The following is a 25,543-nucleotide window of genomic DNA, read 5'->3' on the forward strand; positions in this document are numbered from 1 at the left end:
CAGAAAGGACTTCCTGCTTATAATCTTTACCATTTTTTGGTAAAAACAACAGATAGATTAAAAAATTCCTTCTAGTTGAAAATTCCTTCTAGCTTGAGTATTTTAACAGATTGGTATATTGTTAAAATACTGTACTGTTTCTCTACACGTTTAGGAAGAAATCAATCTTCTTTTTCACAAGCACAAGTAGGCACTGCTTTAGTGCATGGTATACGCAGGTATACGGAGTATACCCACTTATTTTTCTGTCTCCACTAAGTATACCCACTTCTAAATCTCCTCTGATTCACACCATTAATCGATTGATCATGTTCAGTAGGATGCTGCAATTCCAAGGATGGTGAAGGGATGCCCCTCTCTACTCTGTCTCTAATTGGCTAGCACGCCAATTAACTAAAAATGTAAGAGTCTAATGTCACTGTTAGCAACAGAGGCCGTTCATCCTCCGCTGGACGGTACACTTAAAATAATCATTTGGGGAAAAAATAAGAGTATACCTACTACTTCAGGCACCACAAACACCACTGCAAGTAGGGCAGTGGATCAAAACAATTGGGTTACCCAGTCTCTAGTAGCACAAATACAATTTGTAGTGACCCATTTCTGTAGCCGAACAACGGCATTCAATGAACAGTTTACTGTACCTCTGAGTGTGAACAGCATGGGACTAAAAGGCTTCCTATTTTTCATATTTCATTTGAGAAATACTGCTAAAATTGGCCAGGTCACCCTTGTGGTAGAGATCTTGATCTCAATGGGTTATTACCTGGTTAAATAAAGGTTAAATAAAATACAAAAATAAAAACCTATGCTATCCACATTCAACACAGTATTACTGATACACATTCTTTGTTTTTCTCAGTTAGATAACTGTAACTCCCTCTTCTCTGGTGTCACAAAGTCTTCTATAACCCGTTAGTCAGTGAGTCCAAAACGCAGCAGCGAGGCTTTTAACAAAACAAAATCGATTGTCACACATTAGTCTAATTCTCGCTTCACTACACTTGCTACCTGTTATACACAGAATGAACTTCAAAATCTCTCTAATCACTTATAAAGCCCTGCATGGCCTGGCACCTGTATATATTTCTGAGTTGTTGTAGACTTACTATATTCTACAATGCATATATCACACACTATTACCCAACGCGACGTTCGTCAGAGAGTAAATACAACACAAGCAAGAATCTAGGAGGAAACGTCAGGAAGTGCAAACAAACAGCTTTAAGTCTGATTGGACACAGGTGCTGACATGCACCTGTAGTGGCTCTTAGTTCATTTTATCAGCAGCTTCTTTTAGTTCCTCTATCCCAATGGAAAACCAGAGGTGACCGTGCTGTTACAGTTAAAGCTCCCAAATTCTGAAACAGCCTTCCCTTGTCCATCAGATCAGCTGAATCTGTGGCTTCTTTAAAACGGCCATTTAAAACTCTTCCTGTCTGCCTGTTTGAGTCGTACTCAGTTTTGTCTGATATGATGCCCCCCCATATGTGACTTATACCTGATTGTGTACATGAATGTATACGTGGTCATTTGCATGAATATCTGTATCTCATTGTTTTTCCTCTTTTATAACCATTGTGTAAAGCACTTTGTAACAGTTTTATACAGTGCTATATAAATAAATGTCATTATTATTATCTGACATCTCATGATAATATAGTACTTTAGGAGTCTAAGTCACTCACAATCAATCAATATCTCCAGTTATGGCATTAGAAACCCAATTTAGAATAAACAACTCAAAGGAGAAAGTCTTATCTATCTTTGAAAGTATGAAGCACTATTGTTAATTTGTGTCTAACAAAAAATGAAAAGTGCTGAGTTAAAGGCAGTCAAAACTTTCATATGAATTTCTTTCTTCTCATAGAAAATGAATTTGTAAAACTAAGTGAAGACAAGCACACAATTTCTTTAAATCTGATACTTTATTTGGAGCATATAGAACATCTGGACATAGAGTATTTTAAATAATATGTGTAAGAGGACTTATCAAAGATAATTAATACATTCTATGACAGTGACATAGGAATGGGTAATGAGTGTGTATGTGCCGTCTACAGCCCGCAGTAGTGAGTAGCGTTATGCGCAGGCTGAGATCGGGTGGCTGAGGCCACTGAAGTAAGACTTTTCTCGCTCACTCATCACATCAAAGTGCAGCGGCTGCTGGCAGAAGGTGCACTCTGCTGAAGAGTGGGGCTTCAGCGTCAGACCCGCCTCCTTCCATGTGTGCACCAGCCTCTCTGAGGAGGGGAAACAGAGGAGAGGAGGTCAGGTTCATTCTTATTCATGACAGAAATCTGTTAGTTTTTATGATATTCCACAGCTGCTGTGATGAAGTCTCAGTGAATGTAAATCGTATAAGAGCAACTCCCACACAAGTGAATGAACAATAGAGTCTAATATATCTTCTTACCAACAAAGTATTTCATCATCTCAGGAGTGTGGTGAGGTGTCGGGGCGATACGCAGAAGCTCATCCCCCCTTGCTACAGTGGGATAGTTGATGGCCTGCACGTAGATGTTGTGACGACTCATCATGAGGTCACACACCTCTGTGTTTTTCTCAGCATCTGATACCTAGAAATATAAATAAGAACCATAATATGATTAGCATGTTGCCATTGAAGAGACAGACTAAATACTTTTTTTTTTTAATTGAATGGAGGGAATAATAATCCTGAATTACCCGGATTGGGATGATGTGGCTGGGGCAGTGCACCACAGGCAGCCCAGAGTCCATCAGCATTTGTCTGAGCAGCTTGACGTTGCGCTGGTGTTTACGTCTCAATACGCGTCCCTCTTCCTCTTTAAGAACCTGGATGGACTGCCTGGCTCCAGCTAACAGCATCGGCGGCAGAGAGGTGGTGAAGATGAAACCGGCAGCGTAGGAACGCACCGTGTCCACCAGTGCACTGGTACTGGCAATGTAGCCGCCCACACAGCCGAACGCCTTGCCTGGAGGACGACATGATAAAGATATTGTTACTCTTTAATGCCTTTGTTTCAGCTCAAGAGAAATGTATTTAAACTTCAACAGCATGGACTTTGATAATCACTGCCACTGAAATCTCAGAAACTGAATCATCTTGAAATGAGAGGGGGCTGTCATGCTCACAGTTAGACATAATTGTCCCCTCAGCTTGAAAGCGACCAACAGACACACAGAGTAATTCAATAAGCGTGCAACAAGAGCCCACTGTCTCCTAGCAACAGCAGAGCTGCTCCTGCTTCTTTAAACCCTCCAGCATAATGTGTGACCCAGATGAAACCTGATCCTGAGCATGACAACAAAACATAGGGCCGCAAGATTTTCACCAGCTGGCAGTGTTTTGTTTTTTTCAATCATAAAACTATGAATTGCTCTCAACTGACATAAATAGAATAATAAAACTAGATATTTATATGAATATTAAATGGTTAACATTTGTCATGGCTTCAGAGTCTCAGTGCCAAACAATATTTAAAGTGCAGATTTTATGCTGACCTAAAGTCCCTGAGATGATATCCATCTTGTCCATGACGCCATCTCTGTCCCCGATGCCCCCTCCTCTGGCGCCGTACAGACCCACAGCATGGACCTCGTCTACAAAGGTGATGGCACCAAACTCATGAGAAACGTCACACATCTCCTCCAGCGGGCACACCGCACCTGTGTTCAAGAGACATAGAAAGAGTTTTGTCTTGAGCAAAGTTAAAGGCATTCAGTAGGTGATTCCTTACATTTTTATAAAGATAACTAATCAACCATCTAATAAGCAAGTGTGATATATGGTTTGACAATAATATTGGGGAGCACCCCAAACTCACCATCCATGGAATGGACAGTCTCAAAGGCCACAATCTTCGGTTTCGTTGGGTCTCCCTTTTGCAAGAGCTCTCGGAGATGGGCCACGTCATTATGACGGAAGATGAATTTCTTAGCACCACTGTTCTTGATACCCATAATCATTGAGGCGTGGTTGCCCGCATCAGAGTAAATCTCACAACCTAAAATGGTCCGAAGGAAAAAGAGGAAGTTAGAATAAGTGATGACTTGCAGTCAACATTGTATTATCAAACAAACATAAAAGTTGTAATCATTGCAAACATTCAGTAATTTTTTTGTATACCGGGTAGCATCTTGGCAAGAGTGAAGAGGGTGGAGTCGTTAGCCACAAAGCAGGAAGTGAAGAGCAGCGCAGCGTCTTTCTTATGAAGGTCAGCCAGCTCGTGTTCCAGTTCAACGTGGAACTTACTGGTCCCAGAAATGTTCCTGGTTCCTCCTGCCCCTGAACCGTGCTTTCGTAAAGTATCCCTGGAAAAGGGGGAAATGATGGACAAACAAAACAATTAGATTTTGTGTAAGATTTAATCCTAGGGAATGGTAAGACTGGGGGAAATGGAAATATGTAAATAATTAAACAGGGAAACTTAAAAGGTGTTACTGCAGCAAAGGAATAAGATAGCTGGGCAAGCTCATGCATGTTTGAAAAACAACCCTCCTGTATGGGACCCATGAGGTTTAGGTGTTACCTATGGCCAACTAACACTCTATACCCACACAAACAATGTACGGGATCACCTATAGGTGTGTCATGTTGTATACAATTTTCATGTGCATTGTTTGAACTTTTTTCTTTCTTTCTTTCTTTCTTTCCCCGAAACTCACTAGAGTTGTAAAAAGGAGACGAGGACAGCCAAGACAAATGTTTATATAATCAAACGTAAACACTTCTCAACCAAAGGGGACTGACTCAACCTACAATAGGCAAACGAAACCAATACTCACATTATAGACTGCACGACCCGTGGGTGTCGACTCATGCCCAGGTAGTCGTTGCTGCACCAAACAGACACCTCCCTCTTGTCCTCCAAAGAGCCAGTGAAGTTGTCGGCCATGGGGAACTCGCTGGCCAGACGATTCACCGTCTTAAACACACGGTAGGTGTGGTCACTCTTCTTTTCCACGATCTTCTTGTCAAAAAAGGCATCATATTGGAAGCGGGACACTGTGGCAAAAGAGGAAGAGAGAGTTTGCTTAATGCCGGTTGCATTGTGGTAGATGAAGCAATGGTTAACATAATGAAAGTCTCTCCTTACACAAACACACTGAAACTAACTGACTTTCAAGGGATTTAAATAAGTACTGTTAAAATGTGTCAGTGAAATATTACAGTGATTTTATCTGAGACTATTCAGAACATGAATGAAAACGTACTGCTTCCCGGCAAATTGTCCTGCAGCAGGTGAGAGACCCTTTTAGGCTGCTGTTTCAGGAGGGTCTTCATTAGATTAGTCTGCTCTCCTTCTATTCCCATAATGGTGCTGGCGAAAGATGATTTCTTCAGCTGGGCAGAGGACACCTCTGAAAAAAGTCAAAAAAAGGACGAAAATATTCAAATTATGTGCAAAATGAGGGGCAAAACTGTCTAGTTTGATAGGTTTCTCAACAATTTTTACCTTTCTTGACAGTGCGGATTTCCTGAACATCCTCTTGGAACTCCATGCCCACCTGGCGGACCACACTGCTGTTCTTCTGGCCCATCTCAGCAGCCAGAAAAGGGCATTTAGAGGCCGCAACCTGGCCTGAAGGTGGCATGGGGTGGCCAGCAGGCAGATTAGACTCTCCTTCGTGTTTGGAAACTGCAAACAGACAAGTGTTAGATTTTAAATTTACAATTACAAATACCTTATAAACAATCTCATACACAACATTAATAGGTGTGTTATTATATAATAATGGATACTTCATTACTAAATTATCTGCAACTGCCGTTTAACTGGGTTATAAAGACATATCTGCTGTGTATTTGTCACACTGACCTTCACTGGCAGCGGTGGTGTCCTCAGTCCTCTGGTGGGAGGAGGTGGAGGAGCACAGGGCCCGTGCCATCGATGGAGCCATAGGTTTAGAGGCCAGTTCCATCATGATGGGGCATCTCTGCGCGTACACCGACAGTGTCTTTCTTGTCTGCTGTAAGAACGCCTGTGGCACACGAGCCAGGAACGGACAGCGGCGCACGATCACATCCATAGTCAGCAGTGGTGGTGGTGATTGTCCAAAGGTCTGAGGAAGAAAAAAACATTAACACGTATGCCTAGGAGATTTCAGACTCTTTCTTCCTTGCGCCATAAAAACCTGTTTGGCAAGGCATCTCTAATCACAAGATCGTTTTTTTCTCTACTTTCACATGAAATACAAATCAATCCAGCAAACCACAACTCCATGAAAAGCCATTTGTAGAAAAAAAAAGAAAAAAGAAAGAAAAAAAAGACACCATCTCTGGTCAGGAGGACTGTTTGAAGTACTTTGGCAGAAAACTGGTAATTATTGGGTTTTGAACTTTTGACATACCAGGAAAATGTAATTGTGCTCATGAGTTGAGAAAGGGAAACGTCTTCTCATGGAAAAGTAAGAAACAGTTTCTGTCTGAGGAACATTGTCTAGGCACTCCAAGACATTTCCACTCGGCAGACTTTATGTTGACTTTTGTGAGAAACTGCTATTTTCAAGGTCAAAATATTAAACTTCTGCCTAAAACTTGCTTGTAAAACAGTATGAATAGGAATCTACCAAAAAAAAATAAAACATTTGTTTTTTCTTTATTTTTGTGTCATCGGGCCTTTAAAAGGAAACTTAATCACACTTTTTGGACTTGGTGAACTGCTAAGAACACTGCAACAGGTTTCTGATGACGACATTCAAATAAGCATGTTTAAGATTGATTCAAAAGTTGTAGAGAAGATAAAATCACACAGCTCAACGTTACTTAACACAAGTCCCTTTTTGTGTAATATACCCTTTCCTCATGCTGAAGCCAAGTTTACACATTCCTAGACAGAGTAATCACTTAGAAACCCCGCCTCCACTCAGTTTCCAGGAAAAGGGATATGAGCTCTTGGGGAAAAAACCTTTATATCTACAATAACAAATCAATAAACTACATAAACACAGTTTGTTACAATGATAAAGTTGTATATTCTGTATTCTCTCTGTATATCCATGTGAGGAATTATAGCATGAGATTTGGTCTTGATATAGTTTTACCAGAAGGACATAATAATGCTATGGTAAGCCTCAACCTGCTTTAATTGCAATAATTACAGGTGTAAACACAAACCCCGTTGTGAAGCATTTATACGCCCCCCCGGCTGGTCTCACCTGGGGGCTCCCTCATCATCTCAGGATTATAACACAAGCAAAAGTCACGACATGTCCATTTCTCACATGAGCTGATTTGTAATGACACTAAAATGACTGGCAGCTGCTCTATGGAGCACCCTGTTATAGAAAGAAAAGCGAAGACTAGACGAAAGCCCTTTGGGATAGTGATCCGGTGGACCGACCTTAACATTAGCTAAGCTGCTAACACTAGCTAAAAAAAAGAGTGTGGAAGATGGTCACGAAATAAGAAACTCACCTTTAAAAATAACTGCAAAAATGAATACAGGATCTTCTTTAACTGCCTCGATGTGACCAGGATAAGTGCTGCTTGGCTTTTCAGCTATAAAACTCTGACTAAAATCAACCTTCTTCGAATAAGGAGGAAGTCGACTGCTTCGTTATCCTGCACTGAGGACGAACGAAAAGGACGAGGACGTGCCAGTGCTTATAAGAGCCACAGCGGAAGGAAAGTCTCGCGATATCTCAGTCACAGACGTCAGAGGGTCGTTTCAGGTAAAATAAAAAATTGCCTTGAATGAGTCACGCATTTTTATCATATAGGGTAATTTCTTTGTACATGTTAAAATCTGATATGTTTTTATTGTTTTACTATCGACTTTGCATAACAGTGAAGATTTCTAGGAACTGAGGAGGACACAAGGACACTTTACCATGTCTGCCAATTTAATGTCAAAGCTGTCACCTGAAACGCTCCTTCATATGCCGAAGCTTTACACACACTAGTGTATTGGATTGCGTTCATAACAGCTGATATTAGTTATCAATGTTAGCACAAGGTATATGAGACTTGTTGATGTGGTGGAGGGTCTTTGGGTGGGGTAGATACGTTTCATGTGTAAATGTGACCCCTGGTGTTGAAAATGTGTCATTATACCTAAACCGGTTCTTGGCCATAAATTTATATATATTGGTTTAAAACTGATGAGATAATTTAATCCGTGCATTTTGAAGAAGTGGCAGTGGAGAAATAAAGGGATTTTTTCCACCCACAGTCTGTCTTGAATGTTGTTAACTATGGCTAAACAAATGGTGTAACCTCAGATGCAGGTTATAGGGAAATCAATCAGCCTACAGCCCAGAAATATACAAGGTCATCCTTTCTTCACGGATAAACCCGAGTTTTTGTTAAGATTTTTGTAAATATTTGATATTAATACTATGTTGTCGACACTCTATAATGTAAATGGTGGGGGAAAAGACAGAAAATTACAGCAAATAAATAATAATCCCAAATGTCAGTATGTCAAAATTGACATTGCTTTTAGTGACAGTGTAAACCAAATTGCTTAACCAGTGGTCCTTGTAAGGGTATGCTTAACTAACAAAAATAAATGTATTTAAATTTCATATATGTAACCTGCAAAGCCTTCAAGCCCGGTGACTGAAGTAATTAAGTAGCATTATCTTAGCACTATCTGACTTTCTTAAAAAAATAGTTTAATTGCATTTCCCCCCTGCTAAACAGAAAGGAGGATTTCTAAAATTCAAAGGTGTGTATCCAATTCCTCTTTGTAAATAAGAAAGCAAATCAATCTGGCAGAATGTTTCATCAACAAACAGTCAGACACGGCCCGAATGTGCTCTTCACGGTATTACAAGTCTTATGCTGCCCTCTACTGATCTTGTCTGGTTTATGCACTGTTTGCTCAATAGAATGGTGGACGAGGACTTAAAACATACAACAACTAACCCCCGGTTTACACCACATCTTAGACAGCTGCATCAGGCAAAATAGGAGGCCCAGGGGTGGGGGCCGTCTCTACATCTCTACAAGCAGGCCAGAAACAAGTTAATGAAGGAGATCAGGGTAAAGAGGAGCTACAGTGAGAAGCTAAAACACAGCTTCTCAGCTACTCTATGTCAGTTTGCACAGGCCTGAAGTACATCACTTACTAAAGGAGACCCTCCCCCCACCCTGCAGGTATAAATTGGCTGAAGACCTTAACAGCTTCTACTGCAGGTTTTCATAGCCATCATTACCCACCCCACCCAGACACTCCAACTCCAAATATACCTGCTGCCCAGGATCCTGTTGGTGCACTTCGGCTCGGCTTTCAACACCATCATCCCCAAGAAACTCCCCCAGCTCACAGTGCCAGCCCCCACCTGTTAGTGGATCACCAACTTCCTGACTGACAGGAGGCAGCAGGTGAGACTGGGAAGCATTACATCCAGCACCCGGACAATCAACACTGGCGCCCCCAGGGGTGTATTCTCTCCCCAGTGTTCTTCTCAATCTAAACCAATGACTGCACTTCAGGGGACTCTTCTGTGAAACTCCTGAGGTTTGCAGACAACACCTCTGCCACTGGTCTCTTCCAGGACGGTGACAAGTCTGGAGCTGGACTTATACCAGTCTAGGGTCAGGAAACGGGCAGGTATAGCATCACTGCAGACTCCTCACACCCCTGACACAAACTGTTCAAACTCCTTCCCTTTAGTAGGTGTTACAGATCACAGTACGCCAAAACAACCCAACATAAGAACAGTTTTTTACCCCAGGCTGTCAATCTGATAAACGCTAAACAGTCACAGAGCGACAGATCTGTCGCTGTGAAATATCGTGAAACCAAACATGCACTGTGAATGTACATTAGATAATTTAAGCTGATTTTATGGTCAGTAACCTAATCATGTAAACACTATATTATTATCCTTCTAATCTGATAACAGTCTATGCACACTGCTTAATTTAAATACTGCAAAAACCCTCTACCACATGTTAATAAACCCATCTGTTACATAATCACGTCTTATTATCATGTTTATCATTTTGCCACTGCACTATTGACTTATTTAGTGCTTGTACATATAAGTCTTTGCTTATTTTGTGCTTATTATTGATATTTTATGTTGTACTTTTGGACATAGAGAGCACAGTTTACCATGTTTTACACATGGATCTCCAAAGGTTTGTATGTGGTAATTGTTTTGTTGTTATTACAATCAAGGCTGGTGAAATCAAATAGGTGGGGATAGTGGGGAAATTAGCCATTACATTGTGAGACTAGAAAGTGGGCCACTCCTGTGTGGAATAAAAATGCACGAAGAGTTACAAAAAAAGTATTAGTAACCAGAACTGCATCACACAATAGATGAACAAAACTGGCGCCGTTGGTTGGAAACGGTTACTGAAATTTGCATTTAGTCAATATACTAGGCTACATAGTATGGGGTGCCGATTGTAAAAACGTTGTTATATACATATTTTATATATATTTTCAATATTTAGTTAATATCCTTCACATTTAGCTCGTTTTACACATAAATAATTGCAAAGTTTAAGTGTTGAAGAAATATTTAATAATACATCTAAATGTAAAATCTAAATGTTAAATCTATATCTAAATGTTATATTTAAATCTAGATGTTAAATCTAAATCTAAATGTTAAATGTAAATGTTAAATCTAAATCTAAATGTTAAATCTAAATCTAAATGTTAAATGTTAAATGTTAAATCTAAATGTTAAATCTATATCTATAGATATAACATTTAGATATAATATTTACATTTAGATATAACATTGAGATATAATATTTACATTTATATTTATTATTAAATATTTCTTCAACACTTAAACTTTGCAATTATTTATGTGTAAAACGAGCTAAATGTGAAGGATATTAACTAAATATATCTAATATATCTAATATATATATATATATATATGTATATATATATATATATATATAAAATAACGTTTTTACAATCGGCACCCCATAACATAGGGCCTACACAGGCCTACAGAACATTGACTACGACCCGTGCTACAACTATTTCTTCAAAACAATGACCCGAGCTCGTAACTTTTAGTATGGATCCTTCTTCTTCTTCTTCTTCTTCTTCTTTGGATTTTATTGGCAGCTGGCATCCAAAAAGTTGCATTACTGCCATCTGCTGGATTTAATTATCACTCACATTCCTAAATCCTCCTCAATAAACCTGTTCTCAAGAGATATTTAAACAAGCATCTTCGTCCTTTCCCTCTCTCCCCTCACTCCAAAATACTTTTGAAATCTCTTCTTACGAGTCCCTCTCTCTCCATTTCTGACATCATGTTATGTCTATGTGCTACATACTTTCTACATTTAATAACTACATGTTCAACTGTTTCTGCTAGATTGCATATCTCACAAAGACCGGATGAATGTTTTCCAATGATATGTAGAGTGCTATTTAAATTACTGTGACCAATTCTTAACCTGGACATTACGACCTCCTCTCTTCTGTTGCTCCCTCTGTATTTGACTTTATCTATTTCCCTCTGAATTGAGTATAAATGTCTTCCCTTTGTCTGATTGTTCCAATATTGTTGCCATTCCTGTTTAATTTTACTCCATGTGACTCGTTTCCCCTCTGACTTAGATAATTTGATGTTAATATCAATTCTCTCTTTCTTTACAGCTTCCTTTGCCAACCTGTCCACCTTTTCATTTCCTGCTATGCCTGAATGTGCTGGAACCCCACATGAACATCACATCTGTCCCCTGTTTAACCACCTGGGAATGTGTAAATATGATTTCATATAATACATCTTGACGACTGTGAGATGATCCTGATTGAATACTGTATAAAGCGCTGACTGAATCACTGCATATCAGCACTTTCCTTCCTTTAATTTGCTCAACACATTCTAATGCAACTAAAATGGCGTACAACTCTACTGTGTAAACTCTCTTCTCTTCTCTTCGCTACTTCAACCTTGAATTTTGGGATAAACGCAGCTGATCCTGTTGCATTTGTCATAGGGTCTTTAGATCCATCAGTGAATACTTGTACATGATCTCCATATCTCTGTTCTATGTGTTCATAGAATTCACTAACTAAATCAACATTTCTTTTTCTTTCCTTTATCTTTAGTAACTCCAAGTTTACTTGAGCTGTCTCAAGCATCCACATTGGAACTGGTGGCCATAAAACAGTTGGACTGATATCCTTGTCATAAACTCCCATATCTCTCGCCACTCTATCCCCTATCCATCCAAAACTGGACTTAATTGTTCTCTTTTTCCCAGCAATCCTTTAATACTGATTTTGTTGGGTGACTATCTCCATGTCCTCTCAAGTTCAGCCAATAATTTGCTAATAGCTGTTTCCTCCTTAAACATAGTGGTATCTCTCCTACTTCTACCTGAAGTGCACATATTGGAGATGATTTCACTGCCCCAATACATATCCAAAGAGCCTGTGCCTGAATCATTTCTAACTTTGCAAGTGTTGTCTTTGCTGCAGATCCATATACCACACTCCCATACTCAATCCTAGTTCTGATTAACGCCACATATATATATATTTTAAGGCAGCAACATCAGCTCCCCAATCCATTCCTACAAGACATCTCATTACATTTATTACTTTTTTGCATTTATCAACACTATTCCTTATGTGTTCCTTCCATGTCAACCGGACATCAAAAAATACCCCTAAAAAACGAAATGAGTCAACTCGTTCTAGCTTATTTCCATACAATGACAAACCAATATTCTCCCCAATTTTCTTTCGAGAAAACAACATGATCTTTGTTTTGTTTTTTTAGTATGGATCCTTTGTGATAGGCTACTTTAAAAACAGTCAGAGATGGGAAATACAAGTGGCATGGCTTGGCGTAACTTCAGCAGAGTGAGCCTCCGTGTGAATAGACGATCTTTGCAGCAGACCCTCGTCTCAGGTCGTCCTTCCTCTCTTCAGCAGAAGGAGAGCATTACCAGTTTCCTGCCTGAAAGAAGTGAAGGCAGCCATGGCGTCAGGCCTGACCAGTGTTGTTGTGCTGGCCGTATGTGTTTTCCTAACCCCTGGTGTATCTGGTGAGTTTGGTTTTAAGAATCCATACAGCCTTTTCTTTGTGTCTTCAATTGTTCTCGTTGTTAAATGTAACGTTCACGTGACATCGTGTTTCAGGGATAGTGTGCTGGTAACGGGCTCAAAGTAACCACATTCAGGGCGATGCTAGTGACAGTAGCTTTGTAAACGCGGTATTCATTGATTTAGTGTTAATATGTGTGTGAACTATCTTAGTCAACCCAGCAACCTAGGTTAAGAGTCATTAACTAGACCCAGTCCCCGGTTTTAACACAAAGATTCAGTGAGACTTCACTTCCGACTCTTTTCGTCGTTGTCAGTTCCTCTTTTCTGGAGTTATCTTTCCGCTTTGCAAATAAGAGACTATAATGATAATAGTCGTATGGCACTTATCAAGCCAGAGTTTCCATATTGTGTAAAAAAAAAAAAACATTAGAATTTGCACAGTCATATATAAATACAAACAGACCTAAGGAATAAAGGGAGGAAAAAACAATACACGGGTCAAAAAGACTCTATTACAAGAAAGCCCTCTGATTTGTGCTCTAATGACCATTTAAAAAGACGATACTGCAGCTTATTGATGTAAAATTAGGAAGACAACATATTAAAACACGTCATTGTATAGTCCCTTTTGTCTTTAAATGTAATCTTGTTAACTTTATAGATGTAACACATACTAACTTTTTTTTTTAGCTTTATTGGGTTTATATTGAGATCATCAAGCCAATAAATGGATTGAATAAGCAACTAAATGAACCCATGTCTTTGTTGTGTCCGATCATTTTCACGCCATACCGTATTAAAGATTTGAACACAACTGATGACATTCATGGGTTGGTGCAAACTGGCCTGACCAATATGTGAATGTTAATTGTCCAGACCCTGTTGGTTCATTTTACATTTTACATTTTTTTTTTTTTTTTTAACAAATCATGTGTTAGCTTTACACATTACACATCAAGGGAAGCTGTCTTTGTTGTTATATATAGAAAATGGATCATATGCACCTAAACCCCCTCTTGTTAACTAATAGCTACTGACCTGTCCTAATTCAGACTAGATATTATTCTATTATTGCAATACTGAACATGTTTACACACACCACAGATTTTTTTCTCTTACTGAGCTGTAGGGGATGTGGACAAAATATTGATATGTCAATATATCATCATCCTGACACATGTGATGCTATTGTTGAATTGCTGTTAAAAATGCCTACACAGCTTTCACTTCAGTGGTACTTTCGGCTAACCTTTGCTCTTGTTTTGTGTCTCTGCTCTTTTACAGCAGGGAGAAACAAATGTGACTCCTACAGAGATGGAGCTAACGTATACCACTCCGCCCAATCTTGCCTCACAGGATTCTGCTGTGGTTCATGCATTAACAGATACTGCTGTCACGATTCTTTCTGGCGGTTGACAGAGGATAAACAAGAAGAATGGTATACCCTTAAATGTATTCTGCAATAGATGATACACTACCTCTCCATACAGTTGACAGCCGCTTGAATGTGTGACATACGTGTAATGTAAATGTTGATGTCATATGCTGAGACAGACAGTAGAGGGCTTCCTGTGCAATCATTGCTGTGGGATGTTGCTGCAGACTTTATTGTACTTGCAGTCATTATGCAAAAAAACTAAACAAACAGGAAGTGATGTCTTCCTGTGCTCGACCCCCCTCATGTAGCAGATGTCTGAAACTGATGGCAGACATCTCTTTTCACATAGCAGGATCCAAAATGACTAATGCTTATACCTTCCAGGGAAAGAGGTAGAGGGTGTTACAAACTGGGAAATCCTGTATTGATTATAGAATTTGATGTGTGTCAGTAGTGCTGTTCAATGTTGATTCATTTCTTTGGTACAGGCACTGAGATTGGATATCATTGAGATTTTTCTGTCTACATTCTGTATTCTGTGTTAGATCAACAGAAATATGGTTTAAATGCTTTTTTCTTTGTTCCTTTTTCAGTGATAACGACTTTTTCGTCCCTGACTCACCTCTGCCCATGGTCTTCGGAATTGGTACCTTAGTCAGTGTTTTGCTCATCGTCATCTGCTGCTGTGTCTGCCCCTGCTGCTGCCTGTACAAGATGTGCCGAAAACCAAGACGTTAGTAACCCTCCGCTAACTATTCATGTTGGATATGATTGTATGTGATGCCTTAAGATACCAAACTGGCAGATAGCTGTTTGGATAAGACAGACTGCTTGATATTTGTGATAGCCAGTGTGTCAGGAGCTCAGTACACGCTGTCGTTTGGATTTATTGATCCAGGGAGGATGCAATGCAGATGCAAACACACTCATTTTTTGGTATTTTTCTCAATAGTCTCTGTATTTACGAGACTTTTTAAGATATTAGGAAACCTTCCACAGCAATCTGCTGTAGATGGATCTAATTGATTTTTTTGTGCAGCCTCCTCACTCGGGTTGTGACGATACCAGAAATGTAAACTTGAACATGATACTAGAAAGATCCTGTGATATTTTGATCATGTTTGATACCACGGTGACAAAAATAGAAGTCCTAGTCACCCACTATTGGGATAGTTTCTTGTATTCAATTACTGGCAAACTCTTGCACACTTTCAAATTTCACAAAAACATAAGAAATGTTTTGGAACCGAACCAATTTCTTTGTTCAGTTAAGGGCGCACTAATACCAGGCAATCAGTACCATGCCTAAGCACGCTTAACCCCTAAAGTCCAGTTAGTTTGACTAGTGTGAGTGCTCCCTTAGACAATGTGCAGAAGTTTCCCTGCAATTTTTGATGGATTCATTTTTTTATCCTACACACTTTTCTTATGAAATAGATGTAGCATTTTTGTTCTTGCTTAATAAAATAACAGATTGTATCATTTAAAAATATTTAGTATTGAAAAAAGTATCACAGTATCAAAAATCTTGACAACCTTATTCCTGACAACATGTGGAGAGTGGCAGTGTAGTTCTTAAGCATAATCAGGTTTATAAAAAAAAAAACCTTAATGGGTAATTCAGGTTTTTCATGATAAGGTGACTGTAGAAGATGTCTGCAGTCACCCTTGGAATATCTCTGGCTCTACTGTTTGCATGTTCACTGGCTGAATCCTGATTAAGTTTCCATCCTGGAACACACACGGGTGGGGTTTCTTGGTAAACAGAAACTTAAAAAGGTGCAAGGGGGAAGTTAAATATTTGCATCAGTTCTACGTTGTAGCTTGATCTCTAACGACTTCTGTGGAGGAGGACAACATCCACAGTGCCCACTCAAACTGGTGAACTTATTCTACAGACATTATTTCAGTCCTGTGGATGGAGATATCCTGAAGTAGCCTAGTAAGAATGAGCTGAGCAAGTTAAAGAAGAGCTACAACCATCCACACTCGTACATTTTTATGGTTTATTTGTGGAAATGAATTTAAGTATTTGAAAACATCTTAATGTTAACCATGTTATCCCATTGTGTGGTCGTAGATACATACAGTTACTCATGAATTTCCATTAAAAACGACTTTCAGTTCCAAAAGCTCTTATCATATCATCATTTTTAGTTCGTATCTTAGATTGAAATAAAAACCTGTAAACACTTTTAATTTGGACCTCAAGCATATCTCATATTTTGGTGAAGTAGCAAAGTGAAACAAAAGAAGCTGCTTAATCTTTTTCAAAGTTTGGTGAAAATGACCTGAAGCTATACACATACAGTACGTGTGTTTGTTGATGATTCAGGGCTTGATATGAAGTTCAATCTGCCACTGGCTTGTAAAGATCACTGGCCCTGGAACATTATGATGGTAAAATAACAGTCAAACAATTTACTCAGAACAGCAACCAGACTGATCCAAAGTAATTTAATAAACAACTGTTTCTAATTCATTGACTTCTTCTCATATGACGTATTCTGTATTTTATCCTTGTATTATTTGCTCATGTTTATTTACCATGCTGGTACCTGTAGGAGACGACTTTATCTAGTTGATATTAATATGAGGCTGTGTGAGAAACTCCTCACACATTGACACTTTAGGAGCTCCCTTAAGGGCTGACATGCTTTTTGAATAACTTTTATCGTTACCAAAATCTAGCCTTTAATCGAAGGGGAAATTCTAAGAAAATGTCATGACTCTAAGAATTTCTTAGAATTTTGTCTTTAAGAACAACTCCTTATTAAATACGCCCCCTGATCTTTTCTATAGCGTACTCAACCTATCTTGTCCATAGTTTAACTGCAGTGTGTTCCAGCCATCTCTATCTGTCTGCCACTGTGACAGGAACTTCTGTTTTTATACTCTGTCAATCTCAAGTCCTCCTGTGATATTTTTTCTTTTAAATGCTGATTTTAGCCTAGCTTTAGGTCGTGGACTGGTTGTTTCTAAAACTAAAAGTATTTATGTATGCGAGAAAACCTGCGCTGCATTTGGTGTCTGAGTGCAGTGAACCCGCGAGTCTCGTATCAACAGTGTGTAGCCATGTGCTGCTACAGCTGCCTCATGTAGCTGCACATTTGTAGTTTCCTGTACACGACCAACAACACAATTCTGCTTACTGGTTTGTGACAACTTCACAACCTACATAAAATGCACCTTGTGATGTTGAAATGAAAAAGTCAGACTCTTGGTTTCCAGTGTGTTGGAGTTTTTGTCTGTAACGTTTTAAAATCAGAACATCAGGGGAATCTCATCAGAGGTCTGTTGGTCCCACCCACCACATGACTTTCATTACTGCAGAGTCTCTGTGTTACTAATAACACAGACTTTGAGACACAGTCAGAACAAACTGGTTTAACATTCCCACAAATCACACATGTAAGTGTTTGTAGACTGTGTACAGTTACTGATAACAGGAGCTTTATTGAGTGAACTTCAGAGCTGTGAAGTAACTCCTTCCATACTTGTGTTTGTTTGTTCAACATGCTTTGCAGGGTTTCACTTGGCTTTTTTTCTGTTCTGTGATTCTGTGGTGAGCAGTGAAACCAACTCAATAAACCCTGATAATTGTTGTTTAGGGTTCATATTTAACTAGAGCACTGTTTTCATTTTATCTCCAGAGAGATTATGGCCTTTCTCTATTCATGTTGCTGTTTTATCAATGGTTTGAATGCGTGTGTCTTAATTGAAGGATGAATCTGTTATTGTCAAAGAAAAGGTTAAAAGCATCTATCTATTTTTAATTATAATAAGTCTTTTATGGGTAGCCTGAGATAATTACCCCACGTATTCTGTGGAATACACCTCCAAGTCACTGTGATAGTTTCTTCTTTTCTACTTGACACATCAGCACTCCAGTTAATTTGAGTGAATTCCACATTCACATGATGTCCCGCTCCCATAAATTCTCTCCAGTTCAGCTAACCAGGGGCTGAAAATATTCCTCACAAAATAATATTTCACGTACAATTTCTTCTTCTTTTTTTAAGAACCACAGCTGCCAGGCTGTTTCAGCAAAGTCTTTTCCATTTTAGAAAAAGGAGTTTGTAATTGTTTTTGTTTGGCAGGACAAACTGAAAGAGATTTGGCAGCATGGCCTTGACAAGCTGCTTACAAACAGTATCTACATGCACAGTGAAAGATTTGTGGGTTTCCGCACTTTGTTTTCTGAGGTTCGTGCAATCAGAGACAGACAGCTTGCATCCTCTGCTACAACAGGGTGTGTCTGATTCCACCATGTGTCTTCTTTAGCCCTCTTCTGTGCCTTCAGGACAATATGTGTGCAGCTAGATTCCCTCCTCTGCTCTGTCCACAGTCGATATGTATTCGTGTCCACCCTGTAGCCTGCTTCTCCAAATCTATTCTTTTTTAGCTTACCCACAGTTGAGGGAAACCTTTGAGATGTGAATGTACTTGTCTTGACACCTGAGTTTTACACACTTTAGCATGCACTACACACTCTTACACTTCCTGTCAGCTTGCTCAGGTTTTTGCAGCTGCCTGTCTCTGGCAGAGAGCGGCAGTCTTATGCAAAGGCAAGAATGTAGATCCCCCAACGTGGTCTGTTGCATACTGGGATCACATCCAGGAATGTCAGAGCTCCACCTTGTGTGAGTCACTGTTTCCATTACGACCGCAGTGGGTAAAACTCAAGACTATCCGACGTCATATACAGGAAGTGGGCATGATGACTCCTACTCTTCTTGGGGGGGAAAAAAAAACACATGGTGGGGTGGTGACTGGTACAGACACATACACACACACACACACACAAGCACACATACTCCCTCAGCGTGGCTGTTTTTTTTTTTTTTTTTTTATCACAATGCTGTTTCTCAATTTCACTAAACTTGCACAGTGATGGTTTATACTTAAAGTGTAAACATTTAGAGTCCCCACCCCTGGTTCTAAATGTATATACATGTATGTAAACCCAGCAAGTTACAAATCAGGTGGTAGTTTGTTTTAAAGCTGTGTTCATCTTTTCTGTAGTACGAACTAAATCATGTTTTCCTGATGGAATCCTTTATGATAAATGATGATGTGTCCCTGTCTTTTACTGCTCTCATGTGTCTGTTCAATTCGAATACCTTGTTTTTAAGAATATTTTTTTTACTATTAATAGAAATGGTGATTAAAAAAAAATGTATTTAACCAGGAGGTGGACTCTATTCAGCCCTGAGTTTTGTCTGCAGGGCTCCCTTAAAGGCAGCATGGGACATTCAACGAACAGATAGAGCAGGCAGTATGCAGTCTGAGAGGCAAAACCCAGGGCAAAGAAAGCATGTTGCTTAGTTTGTACGGGCTAAAGTTGACTCAAATGAAGGTACACATAAACATTTCTATTAAATCTCCTCTGGATTTTGGCAGCTTTGCAGCCAGAAAATAATGTTTTGCGAGTGTTTGAGTGCAATAATTGAACAGATGATGTAAAAGAAGTTCATCCTAAATCATTGGTTTAAAAAAAACATACTGGTATTTAATTTTTCCCCTCCAGAGACGAGGTAGAAGAGAGGACAATTCTTTTTTTCTTTTTTTTTTTTACCTGTGCCTTCCATGCACTAGAAAACTTTGAATAAACTTTTTAAATACTTTTAAAAGAATAACCTCTGAATAACCTGTGACACATATAAAGTCAATGTTTCAGCAACTCAGGAGTTTTTAGTCACAGACTAAAGATTTTGCAACAACTTGGGATCTTGCAGAGTAACTAACTCTGCTTTGTACCACAACAAGATGATCAAACTTAACTATAGAGGAAGCAAAAATCATGCCATTGTTTCTGTAAGGGAACCTGCAGCTTGATTTACAGGGACGCAACAATTCCAATGACCACCTTGCAACAAACGACCGAGACCGCAGAACACACACAAACTCTAACAAAATTCTCATGATTTTAGTCAGTTTTTGGAAACTTGTCTTTGAAATCTTTTGAAAAGTTGTTTGGTGAAAGGCCAGCAATAAAGAATGCTCAGTTGAGTTTTCATCACTGCCCGACCATTTGAACAGCGGGATAAATGCAGAAGTGACAAAGTGTTGCAGCATATTCAGGTAGCAAAGACTCAACTTCTCTGTACAATCTGAACTTCTCCATTGATTTGAAATGTTGCAATGAATTTCTCAAAACAATTGTGTAAGTTCAGTTCATAAGTTCTGTGATCATGTGGTGGTATGTTTTGGGCACTTCATGCTGCTGTTTTATTGCTATGACTCACAAACGCATAAACCAAAAAATAGATCATGTTAACCACACACAATCAGCTCAGATCGAACTAGGTCATCACTTGAACAGGAACTCTGATTGAACTGCATACCTTAATTTATTAGCTGCTTTTTCTCATACATACTGTGATTTTTTTCTTCTTCATACAGCTGTGATTGCCACCACCACTCACACCACAGTGGTCACCTCTGCTCCTCAGCAGTACCCCCAGCAGCCAACAGCTATAGCTGCACATCCTCAGTCCTACCAGGGTGCCCAATATCCGCCCTACCAGCCTATACCTGTGCAGCCAGGTTTCGGAGCTCAGCCAATGCCACAGGGCTATGGAGCTCAGCCCATGCAGACATCACCCTACCATGGACAACCATTCACAGCAGCACAGCCGCCAACATACCAAGAAGCCAGTGAGTGTGGATTTTTTTTAAATAGCTGAAACAAAGAGTTACAGGTCTGATTGTTGGTTATGAGCAATGTGACAAGTAGTTATTAGTATTTTCATCAGTTCTAAAACAAGTAATGGGCAAACTGTTTTGGTGCAAAGTCTTATTCTGCCACCTGCCTGTATCTACGAAATAATAAATTGAAGCTTCTGATTGGTTAAAATCATCTTTTACCACCCAAACAAAAAAAAAGCCTCAGATTTCAATGATATGATGATGTGAAATGTAGCATCATGTATTTACAAAATAAATCAGCTTTTAATGTTATTAAACTTAATCATTTGTTAATAAAAGCTTTACACATTTATGGACTACACTCACTAAAATCTAGACATTATGTAGCATCTACCAAAGCCAGTGAAAGTGAATGTAATGAGTTAAGGGTTAATATTAGTGTCAAAGCATCTAAATCTTCCCTCATATGTTAATCTAAAGGAATACTTCTACAGAGTTCATGCTATCAATCATTATTGCTGCTCACCTCTGCCACACAGGCAGTAAACTGTTTAATAAGTACGGTATGTGAAAATAGTCAAGCTGCTCTGCAGTGGAGAGAGCTGTTTCAAGGTAGATTTTTCAAAAGTCCTACATCGACCTACAACGACATGGGGATAAATAGAAGTTTTTAATCTTGTCGATTAGGTTAAAATAAAATGAAAATCACACAAGTGTTTTATAATAGTTGTCTTTGTACTTCTCAATTTCTCAAATGGATCTTCAGAGATTGGCCAGAATTGAAGGTTTTTTGTTTTTTATAAATAACTTCACCATTATAGGAAGACAAAAGTGATGATTGCATAATGTTTACTTTGAATCACCACAACCATAGTTCAAACCTGTGTTCCACGGGGTAATGAAACCGTTCTGTGTTGTTCTGACACATGTACCGGTAATGCCATTTTTAGTACTTCAGCGGAGGTGAAATCACTTCTGCTGGTAGAAAGTTGGGTCATGTCTGAGGTTTGTAAACCAGGAAATGAAACATTTATGGTTTGACTCAATTCATCTTGTGGTTACTGTCAGAATATTTTTAACTCTTTCATCTTCTTTTCTTTCTGTGTCTAGTCGGTCCTTGCTACCCTCCCAACCCTATGCCTTACAGCCAGGCTGCATACAATCCCAGCCAGCCTGCGTACCCGCTGCAGCCTCCTGTCCAGCCGCAGGCCCACGCTCCGCCTGGACGCCCAGACTACCTCGGCCAACCAGCATACAACCCGGACTTTGTTGCTCCCCCACCCAAGACCGGATAACTGACCACCACAGTGCTAAACTCTTAGCCACTTTAAATGTGCTGCAACATGTTTGAACTAGGCAGAGCTGCAAATGTGTCACAAGATGATGCTTTTGCAGGTTTGGAGAACATCTGTTCTGTTGAGAAGTTGCCAAGTGATAATGTTGATTGCTCTTAGCCTGTATTGCATAGACTTACAATACACAAGATGTGCGATTGTTTTTTTATTATTATTATTGCTTGGTGGCTCTATCATAGTCAGCTTAGTTAATAACATAAAACCACCGAGTCTGATTTTAAGGTTAGATGAAGTGCTTTAGACTTTTCTGGCCTTGTGAACGTGCCTCAACATCTCCCTCTTAGTTCATGTCTGTACAACTCACTGGCTGAACCTGCCTGACTTCCTGACTTCTTGAAGTCCATTCAGTCTTTTTTCATTAACTTTTTCAAAATGTATTCTTCTCTGGTTCCTTTTTGTTATACATATATTGCTTTGTATGTTTACATCAGAACAAATCAGTTCTGAGTGTGTCATTATAAGCATGGACGCCTGGTTTTGTTCATTAGTGGAGGAGCAAAAATGGAAACATATGGAACAGAAAAAACGATTTAAAGCTCCTGTGAGGAACTTACAGTTTGTGTCGATTTTGGGAGACCCCAGCGGACTAAGTGGGACGATTAATCTCTTTGTAAGCCTGTCCTAAACATATGCAAGTAGTGCTTTCTGACAAAAAAAATCTCATCCATCTTTATTTTAAATGCCTGTTTTGCAACTCACAATGAGTCTTTGACATGTAAACAGTTTTTAAAGGCTGTTTCTGCCTCCTGCTGTAGATGGTGTCTCTTCACACCGACCCCGTGGCAGAATTGACAGGCATAGAAATAACATAACAGAAATGATCAATGGTTTGCTATTGTAGATAATATAGAGGCCTCAGTATAACATTGGGTCTGTTTCATAACCAACTAAAATCTCCTCACTAGCTTTAAAATAAGTTTCTAATCCTATTTCATCAAAGGCAAGAAAAAGCTATCTGCCCTACTCATGCAGTTGTTCTCTTTCACTTCCAAAATAATAAAATCCTCAGGAGTAAAGCAAAAAAGTATTATATATACTGCAGAAAAAGAGCAGGCTCTTTGACTGAGGATCTTTACTGCAAAGATTGTCTGATAAAATATTTTTTGAAAAGTAAAAAAGTGGGATAGAAAATGAATGATTTTTACCCCCTTTGGTTGAATAATTGGGATATATTTCCATCCATTTGCTCCATCAAGCAGTCATCTATGACTGTCAATAAACTACCATCATTCAGAGTTTCAACAGAAAGAAAAGTGATGAGTGGAAAAAGGGAATTAGCGTCATGTCATAAAAAAAACACGGGAAAAGTTCACTTACATTTTTTTTTCATATAAAAGGGAGATTTAATTTCTTTCAGTAATGTTTTCATTTTTTCTCAGGTTCTCATTCATTGTTTTCATTTTGCTCAGAGTACAGCGTGTAGCCGAGCTGAAATGCCCCACAAGCTTTGAATGAAATAACCAAAGGAGATTCTTTTCATGTTCACATAGTAGAATCATTGTTCCAAAATGCAGGAAATAACTGTGCCTTCAGTGTCTTTTTATCCAACTAGCAGTCAATGTTACAGTTTAAAATCAAACTTTCTAGTTCCACATTCTTGTGTGCTGTTACTTGTACTTAACATTTATCATAAAATCTTAAATTTACCTGAAGTTGAAACATTTCTGCCATCAAATTGGGTTGCCCTGCAACTTGAATTACTTCATTTACAACCCAAATTAGCATGTAGTGAATCTTGTAGTTGTTTTTCTCTGGGGAAAAAAATCACCATTGCCTTATTAGCCTGTACAAGTTTAACAGTGTGGTTTCAATTTTTCTATCTTACAAAAACTAAACTAGGAAGCCTTTCTTGCTCTGCTATTTCATTTCACCTTTTTTTTCTGCACCAAACTGAACATGAAGAAGTGACAGCTCAGGTGACAAGACAGACTTTAATCTTTTGAGCTGCACTGTTTCAACTTTTTTGGTTTGTTGTTTTGAAGTCATTTGATTGTGGTCAAAAAAGAGAGTACATTGTCCTTTATTTTTTGTTATAGGGACAGGTTTCAGAATGCCTTTCAGTCACATCTATGCTGTGGCTTATTTTATTTGTTTCTATTGACACAAGATACCAAATGTCAGCTACTGAAAGAGTCCAGGCTAATGTCATTGCATGTCTTTTATTTTTGAGGAATGTTCACGTGTTTCCTACATCGACCAAGCAATTTGTCTGTGAACTTCATTGTGGGCTTGGCTTTCGTCTGTCCATCTACATTTGTTCTTCCTGTATTTTCAGTCATCCGGCCAGTGCTGACTCTTCAAGTTTTAGAAGTTTCTTGATTTGTGGATTTGTTTATTGTAGCCATTTGTGTCCTTTATGAAAAAAATACCAGCATAGGTTTAGTCTTGTTTAATCTGTGTTTCTTGTCCTACAATTGATGCAACTGCTAAAATATAATGTATGTACATGCTTTTATTTTGTTTAAAAAAACACACCATTTCTTCTGCAGTGTTCAATAAAAAAAATATTTCTTTCCCCCAACTTTGGTTATTGAATCTTCATAACAGAAGAGCACATTCAGTCAGTTATATTTTCACAGCAATAAATAATGTTCATCAATAATCGCCAAGCAGCTGTTCAATATCTGGTGCCTTCTGTCTTTAGATGTTCTTTTCTGAGAATAATATGCTAATATCAACATGCTGTACTATGACAAAATGCTCCTTTGGGCCTAATGCTGACTAGCATGATAATCTATGTACTCAAATTGAAACCTGAAAAATAACTCAATCTATGCTCACAGGGAAAATTAAATTGCGGCGTCTGATTATAACCAACAAGATCACTGTCCATTAGTTGAGTGCTTCAATCACTCTGAGTCACCTCCACTTAAACAGTTTCCTTATTGAAGCCATACACGAAAATGTAGATGTTGAATTATGAATGAGGTTAAAATTTGAAGGCAATATACATCATATGAAAAAACTGCAGTTTTTCCACTCTTGGAAATTATTGTTGACATTATCTTTCAAAACTGAAATTCTATGATAATGCAAAGTAATTAATAATCCACTAATAATACAATTACATTTATTTAATCGTACACTGTGTGCACTGTGTGCTTTTTCTTGTGTTTGCTATCCTGCTTTGCTGCTGTAACATTGTAAATTTCTCCATTGTGAGATGAATAAAGGATTATCTTATC

The 25,543-nt window shown here is 38.8% G+C and overlaps 2 protein-coding genes across 2 annotated transcripts; one reads left to right on the plus strand and one right to left on the minus strand.

Annotated features, from left to right (window-relative positions):
* Nucleotides 1–1,909: 1,909 nt before the first annotated feature.
* Nucleotides 1,910–7,576, minus strand: alas1 (aminolevulinate, delta-, synthase 1). The gene is made up of 11 exons (XM_061043190.1): nucleotides 7,403–7,576; nucleotides 5,805–6,048; nucleotides 5,442–5,624; nucleotides 5,200–5,346; nucleotides 4,771–4,990; nucleotides 4,112–4,296; nucleotides 3,810–3,989; nucleotides 3,487–3,651; nucleotides 2,689–2,957; nucleotides 2,417–2,579; nucleotides 1,910–2,243 (listed from the first exon to the last, which is right to left on the minus strand). Exons 2-11 carry the CDS (start codon nucleotides 6,013–6,015, stop codon nucleotides 2,083–2,085), a joined length of 1,884 nt encoding a protein of 627 aa, XP_060899173.1. The 5' UTR covers nucleotides 6,016–6,048; nucleotides 7,403–7,576; the 3' UTR covers nucleotides 1,910–2,082.
* Nucleotides 7,577–12,832: 5,256 nt separating this feature from the next.
* LOC132978129 (protein shisa-5-like) lies at nucleotides 12,833–24,873 on the plus strand. Its single transcript, XM_061043191.1, has 5 exons — nucleotides 12,833–12,973; nucleotides 14,259–14,412; nucleotides 14,946–15,085; nucleotides 20,758–21,012; nucleotides 22,114–24,873. Exons 1-5 carry the CDS (start codon nucleotides 12,907–12,909, stop codon nucleotides 22,296–22,298), a joined length of 801 nt encoding a protein of 266 aa, XP_060899174.1. The 5' UTR covers nucleotides 12,833–12,906; the 3' UTR covers nucleotides 22,299–24,873.
* The last annotated feature ends 670 nt before the right edge of the window (nucleotides 24,874–25,543 follow it).

This window comes from Labrus mixtus, chromosome 7 (genome assembly GCF_963584025.1).
Source record: "Labrus mixtus chromosome 7, fLabMix1.1, whole genome shotgun sequence".
Classification (NCBI taxonomy): domain Eukaryota; kingdom Metazoa; phylum Chordata; class Actinopteri; order Labriformes; family Labridae; genus Labrus; species Labrus mixtus.